This window comes from Benincasa hispida, chromosome 7 (genome assembly GCF_009727055.1).
Source record: "Benincasa hispida cultivar B227 chromosome 7, ASM972705v1, whole genome shotgun sequence".
Taxonomy (NCBI): Eukaryota; Viridiplantae; Streptophyta; class Magnoliopsida; order Cucurbitales; family Cucurbitaceae; genus Benincasa; species Benincasa hispida.
In genome coordinates, this window is record NC_052355.1 from 7033088 (window position 1) to 7040587 (window position 7500).

At 35.1% G+C, this 7500-nt stretch overlaps 1 protein-coding gene across 1 annotated transcript in view; it reads right to left on the reverse strand.

Annotated features, from left to right (window-relative positions):
• Positions 1 to 2373: 2373 nt before the first annotated feature.
• The window catches only part of LOC120080823 (uracil-DNA glycosylase, mitochondrial), an 8258-nt gene continuing 3131 nt past the window's right edge, over positions 2374 to 7500 (reverse strand). The window contains exons 4-5 of the mRNA XM_039035472.1: positions 3428 to 3511; positions 2374 to 2756 (exon numbers count right to left, since the gene is read on the reverse strand). Coding sequence (XP_038891400.1) covers positions 2690 to 2756; positions 3428 to 3511 — 151 coding nt within the window. The 3' untranslated portion in view covers positions 2374 to 2689. The remainder of the gene's footprint in view (positions 2757 to 3427; positions 3512 to 7500) is intronic.

The following is a 7500-nucleotide window of genomic DNA, read 5'->3' on the forward strand; positions in this document are numbered from 1 at the left end:
AAAACTAAGTAGCATATTTTTAAAAAGCTCACTGTCCTAATCCAAAACTAAAAGAAAAAATAATAATAATAAAAGACCAAAACCTAGAATCATCTAATCTCCATTTTCACGTTTGAGTCCCCACAATGTCTATAAAATGTAACACACTTGAATATCTTCAACACTTCATCGAAGAAGTTTTTTTTTTATCTTCGTATTTCTCCATCTAATCTTCTTCTTCTTCTCTGATCAATCTAAATCCCTTTTCTATTGCATTCTCTCTCTCTCTCTCTCTTTTTTTTTTTTTTTTTGGAAGAGATTCTATTGCATTTTATTGACTATTGTACTTCAATATCTCTAATGTTGCTTTTTGTCTTGTATTTCAATGTTTGTATTGTGTTTTATACTATTGTCATTGTCCTGACATTTTATGACTTTTCGTGGATTTAGTGGATTACATTTAGTATCATTATGTTAATTTACCTATATCTAGATTTTTTTAAAGAAAAAAAGTACCTTTAACGTATCAATATCCTAATTTTTTTATAAATTGAAGTATCGGCGTATCTTATCGTATCCGTATCTTGTATCTGTGTCTATGCTTCATAGTATTTATGTAACCTCCACAACATTGAAAGCCATAATCAGCCACTACTCAAATGTAACCCTAAAAGCTATTAAAACACTTCAAATATGAAATTTACATGATAATTTGAAACTCTATTAGCCAACCAAGTTTTGTAACCTGGCTCGGTTTAAAATAAAGCTCCACTTGAAGTAGTTTGAAGAGTAGTTTCATTAACTAATCTTTAACCATCACTAAATGAAGCTTGAGATAAACTTGAGTTCATTATTCGATGCTATTTGGTGGAACTTAATTTCATTTAATATATGACACGAATTAACTTGAGTTCATAATAAACAAAAATTCTAAGCGTATTTAATGCAAGTTCATCGCGAAGCTATTGGCATTCATAGCAAGAACTTTGTGGTTGAAGATCCTGTTGTTAATGTCCAATTAGAGATTCCAAATCAAAGCTATAAAAGAAAAATGTACAAGCCATTTAAGAGAGAATAGGTTTCCTAGATATAGTGAGATACCTGTTCATATAGTTTTTTTAATCAACAATTGTTCGATAAAAGATTGAACCATCGACCTTCCAACGATGATCAATTTGTTCTCCATTGTTATGCTTGTGTTTTGCTTGAATTGATGATTTACGTTAAATCTCTTATTAGTTTCTTTTGTATTTTAAATTCCTAGTTTTAAATAGAGAATTGTAGTATTGTATTCATTAACTTTGATTCTTAAGAAAGATTTAAGATAGACAAACCAATTTGAACATTCATCAAATAGAATAAAAATAAAATATTTTATATATATATTATATATAAATATAGTGACCTTCATGTGCATTGATAAATTTGTAATTTTGGGGAAGAAAGACATACTTGCAAACATGACAAACTTGCAAACAAAGAAAAAGAACATTGATGTAGTGTAACATGAACTTAATACTTTAGTATTCAGAAAAGGGCCAAAGAAGGCAAATAATAAGAGGAGCAATTTACCTTTTGGGTTGAAACTTTCCAAATGACCACCAATGTTTTGGGCTGAAACTTTCTTGATGGTTAGGTAGCCCAAAACTCGAAGGTGCAAATCGTGAGACAAACTATTAGAGAACCTAGACAAACCACCACGAGAAAGGCAAAAGCTAGAAGAAACTCGAAAGATATGCTTGAAAAGAGACAATACTCCCAAGTCAAAACCTATTAAGCCCAAATCCAACAAATTTATCCTTAAAACCTCACCTAGGGAGTGGGAGCTAATTTTATGGGTCATTTGGACCAAGAGCCACAAGCTCAAAAGAGCATAACCTTAGGGGCGTAATTGGAATATAACACTCCCGTAAGGCCAAAGTGCAAGAAACAAGTCAAGGGAAGAAAAGACCAAGGAGAGTTATTGGACTGAGTGACCCAATAAGCCCACCTCAACCTTGGAAGCCGAGTTTGATGTCATCCACTTCCACTTCACAGGGACCCATTTCCTATGGGTCACAGTATAAACGTGATTGACCCAAATCAACATCCTTTAGTCCTTTTTGAATTAGGAACCCTAAGGTTCACTCTCTATATAAGAGATCATGGAATCACAAAAAACAAGTTGTTCTTCCTACTATTAGCTTACTTTGACCGGACTTGAGCATCAAAGGTTCTATGTCAAGCACAACATCAATATTCTTTTTCTTTGTTTGCAAATCGTCTTTCTTCTTCAAAATTATATATTTATTATTCAAAACCTACAAAGGTCAAGTGAGTCTTCTTGTCAAGTTTTTGCATCAGCATAAGACCTAAAATGGAACCTTTTACACGATAGGATTGAGACCAAAAAAATTAGGTACCACGAGATATCTAGCCTGATTTATGCTAACCACTAGTCACCATATTGTAGACCAACTTTCTTCTAATTTTACCCTATTTCATCAGAAAGAAGGGTTCTGTTGCTGCTTTGGAATAAATATCAAACAGCAGGAATAAACACAGTAATACAAAAGTGGTAAATGATGGACATCTCGACAATTAAACCACAGAGATTCGACAATTAAAAACCCAACAAAAAGCCATCGATCAAGCAGATCCGAGCATGACTAGGGATTTGGAAGCATATCCACAAAAAAATGAACTTCAATGGTTCAAGCAGGTGTTTGGATCAAAGTTGCCAGTCTATGGAGGCAGTACCTAGTTCTTTGAGAAGCACGTTTGTTCGAGAAAAATGCCTGTTGAAAATACAAAGTTGGCGGTAAACAAACTAAAAATTTGAAGGGAAATGAAAAAGCACCCATCTGAATAGCTTCATACTAGTGAATTACATAAACATTTAATCTCTTACGATAATAAACTTCACCAACCTTACAAAATTGTCTATGTTCGAGATATGGACTACAAAACTTAAGGAAAAAGCCAAAAGGGTAAATGAGAGTTCGGTATGATACTTGAGAACAAACACTTTTAAGTGACATTTTATCTATAAACAACTATGTTCCAAAAGTGCTTTTGAGTATTTTGAGGGTTCTTTTTGTCTTTTTGATAAAAATAAGTATTTTGAGAATTCTTTTCGGTCATTTTTTTACTATGAAATCAAAAGTAGATATAAATATTTTTCACAATTCAGAAAAGTCCTACCAAATTCATGCTCCGACTATAATAACAAAGAAAAAAATTGAGCAAAAACATGCTCCAATCATAGAAGTTTGATTTAGAGAGAAAGCAGAGAACCAAGTGAATTGTATATACATAAAATACGAAGTTGCAAACTGACAATAAAATGTTGTTACTGTGAGATCTATACTGAAGGGAAATAATAACGTACAAAAGTTTAGCAAATCCCAGTTGATATACGAAAGTAAGGTTTAAAAATTTTCTTATGAAATTAAATGATGAAACTAACCTGCAACCAAAGAAGCCTCTGCTAGCAGACAAACCAGAAGGATGCGCTGCTTTGAGAATGTGATGTTTTTTCTCATCAATTAACCTGTTCATATATCAGATTTTAAGTTAAGTAGGATGCCATTGCCCCGCAAAGAATTAAATCCCTTTGATGATGCTCTCGTTAGTTTTATCAAGATAATAGAACCTAAGCTAGCAAAGTAAATGAAAGTCGCACTATGTTGATTTTAAAACTCAGCAAAACTATGTTTTCCCAAATAGTTTCCTGTACTTCACAGGAAAATTTTACTCAGAAGCTTAGAGTCTGCAAAACAAGATAGGTACCAAGTGACTACTTAGGTAAAGTATTCACAACACATCCCCTCAAATGTAGGTGTGGCATTTACATTTGGATGAGGTTTAATATGTGAGCTATTAATAAGAAATGCAATTGAGAAATGTAAGGAATATTACCCATGGCATATCCACTATAATCTTTAATATAAGTTCATCCTGATGAGTGGTCAGAAATAGAATGAACAGGTTGTTGGAGCAGACAGATTTTGGGATTTAGTTTTTGAGAGTGTCCTCCTAGCCTCTCAAAGTACTTCAATCATATATTTTCCTTTCTAATTTGATAATAGTTTTTATTAATTTCTACAACTGTCCTATCATATTGGTACTAAAGCATTCAATCTTTGAGAATTCAGAGTCTAGGAGAATATTGCTAACAATGCATAACATTTTGGAAGAAATGATGAGTGAAACTGTAGCAATGCTTGATGGCCTCTTGAATCTTCAGGTTCCTTCACAGTCAAGTCTATCAAATCATTAGTCTTCTTCTTCTTGATGGATAATGACTTATTAGAGCATCATAGAAGACAGCATCCAAAGAAAATAAATATTCCTGCTTGGATTATGCTTAATGGAAGTCTCAATTCAGCTGAAAGCCTGAAACCTTACAAAGGAAGAATCCCACACATCTTCTTCTTTGGCTGTTTATACTCTAACAATGCTGAAGTCAATCACTTCAGGTCTCAATTCAGCTATAATATGGTGACTAGTGGTTGAGAGATTCTCTTGCTTTAAAACAAAGAAAACCTTACAAACGTTTGTGATTGACTTCAGTTTGTTTTCTTTGTTTTAAAGCAAGAGAATCTCTCAACCACATCTTCTTTGGCTGTTTATACTCTAACAATGCTGGTTTTTATTATTTGACCTCTTCAACCTCAGTTGGGTTTTCTCAGAATCTTCAAGGGGAAGTATGCTCTAGCTTTTGTGTGGGACTAAGTGGAATTTCCAAGCTTGTTTAATTTGGGTGAATGTTCAGGTCATCCTTTCTGAGATATGGTTGGAAAGAAATCAGTGCATTTTTCAAAGCTCTTCTCAAAACTCGTGTTCAATTCAATTTGGCTTGTTTAAAGGCAACTTCTTGGCATTCTCTTTCCAAATCTTTTGACGGGTTCTCAATTCGAGACATATAGCATGCCCGGAATGCTTTTATTGTGCCCTTTTAATTTTGTATTGTGTTTTTGCATTTGGTCTGCCATGTTACTTTCTAAGACTTTTTTGTTCTTGGTTTCTTCTTGGATTCCCAAGCATCGGTCTCTTTTCATTTTCTTAATGAAAAGTTTCGTTTCCTTTCCAAAAAATTTATTTTTGCAGCAATGAGATAGAAGAAAAACTATCAGATGAAAACAGAACTCCAAGATCGGGAAGAGGGGTGACGGTTGTTGGTAATAATCCAAATTCATGTGGGTGATAATCATATTAGAGAGGTAAGCACACAGAGTCATACATCCTGAAGATCTTAGAGTTTAGGGAGGATATCAGGAATCAATTTGCTGCTGAATATCAAAGACAAAGATGCGCAAAAGAAGACTCTTGGCCAATGAACCAACGGAACCACAAAGCAGCTAAAAACCAACGCACCTAATAGCATGCAGGAATTGCAAAGTTTTCTTACTCCTCTGATCCAACTGTTTTTATAATGCAGAGAATTTGTGATTAGGTCAAATCCATGGCCAAGAAAGAGAAATTCATCCCAAAAGTTGAGAGAACACTCTAAAAACAAAGCTTATTTCAAAATAATATTCGATAGCTTCCATACAATCCTAAAACATGGCTATTTATGGTCCTAAGTATGTAACATCTCATCCTACATCGTTCACCTGACCTAAAAACAAGATTCGTCCTCGAGTTCAAGGTGACAAAAATGAAAACTACCTTCATAGCTCTTTTGACTTTGGACTGTGGTGAATTCCAATTGGAAAAATCTTGGCAAAAAAAAATCTTGAATCCAGACTAGAACTAGAATAATACTCCACAAAAATTGCTCAAAGATGAAGTGGAAATGAGGCTTTGAGTGACTGACCAATTAATAGGCCCAATGCCATAGTCACCATGGTCTCACTTAGGTTTACGTTTAAAAAAAAAACACCTTCTGTTTGCAATTCTTTGCATCAGCGCCATAGTATATTCACTTTCTTCTTTTCTTTGTCACAATGTACCCCCTGGATGATGTTGACCCGGGATAAGCCTTCCTCTCCGATAAACTAGTATCCTCCAACGGCTACAACATTCAAAACAGAGCCCTATGACAAAGCTATGGCAGCAAAATCTTCCCCCTCAAACAATCCACAACATCTGGCATCCTATGCCCCTGTCTAAAATATCATGTATTAACAAATGAACCAACATCGTCCAATGAAGATACAGCATCTAACAAATCCACAACAATTAAAACAGCGATTAAAACAGATCTCCCCTATGAAGCCTAACAACAAAGGTTTCCCCTTCTGACACTGCTGTAACCGCTGACATGGTGTGCCCTTGTTCGACATCGTCATTGCTTTCAATTCCTCTTCATCTTTGACTTCCTCGACCACTTGTCGTTTCTGACTTTCTCTTCAACTTCCTCATCTTTTCCAGTATCTTTTTCTTCAACTTTGGTTATAATATAACTGTCGTCTACTTCAATTTTTTCATATCACTATCTTCTGCTTCTGTTAGGAACCAAGGTAGTATGGAATGCCTTTGTCCCACATTGATTAGAATGGGATGACCAATGTGGTACTTAAGTGGCTTGGCTCTCCCACCCCAATAGCTAGCTTTTGGGGTGTGGTTCCCCAAGGTGCTTAAATACCTATTTGTTAGGAACCAAGGTAGTATAGGATGCCTTTGTCTCACATTGATTAGAATGGGAATGTGGTACTTAAGTGGCTTGGCTCTCCCACCCCATTAGCTAGCTTTTGGGGTGCGGTTCTCCAAGATGCTTAAATACCTAATAACAGTATCAGAGTTGTTCTTTCTTGGGAGTATTGTTTCTACTATGAATCGAGGTCAGAGGCTAGAATCAGTGTTGTTGGAGATAGAAGGAGACATGAAGGCAATACAACAAAAGAATCAAGAAGTCTCAGCGAAGAGACAAAGAAAGAAAAGAAAGAAGACTAGCAGCTATCAAAGCGGAGAAAGAAGAATTGACAAAGAAAAGGTCAGAGAAACAAGAAATGGTTATTACTGGAGTTGAACCTGAAATTCCCAGTGAGCTTCCAGTGGAATGCTTATTTGTGGAGGGATCTTCCTGAATGTTGAAAGGCATCAATGAAGGAGTGGTGCTTCTTCCAACAAGTTTCGTTGAGAGAAAATGGACCGAAGATAGAAGAGATGCGGCCGAGAGAAACAAAAAGAAATAGTAACAAGATAATACTCAACACATTCTAGAGGTCTGAGAAATCCTCTCCCAAATTCTCAATTAGGAAATCCTCACATAAAATTCTCCATACCTTCCTCTCAACCCATTCCCTCTATTTATAACTAAAAGACCCTAACAAACCTAATAGCTAATTACTAATATACCCTCCGAATAACTATATTAATATTCTACTAATAATCCTAATATTACCATAACCAGGGGTCTTGCAGCTTCTTCATCACTGTCATTTACTTCCTCCCTACCCTCGCAATCTTCATGTCCAACGTTGTATTTTATTTGACTAATTTGGCTGGAGTTTGCTAATGGTATTTAGAGAGCATCTAATTGTTGCAAAGTTTTTGAGGTTCTCTATCTACAAAATTAGTTGAGTGAGTGTGGTT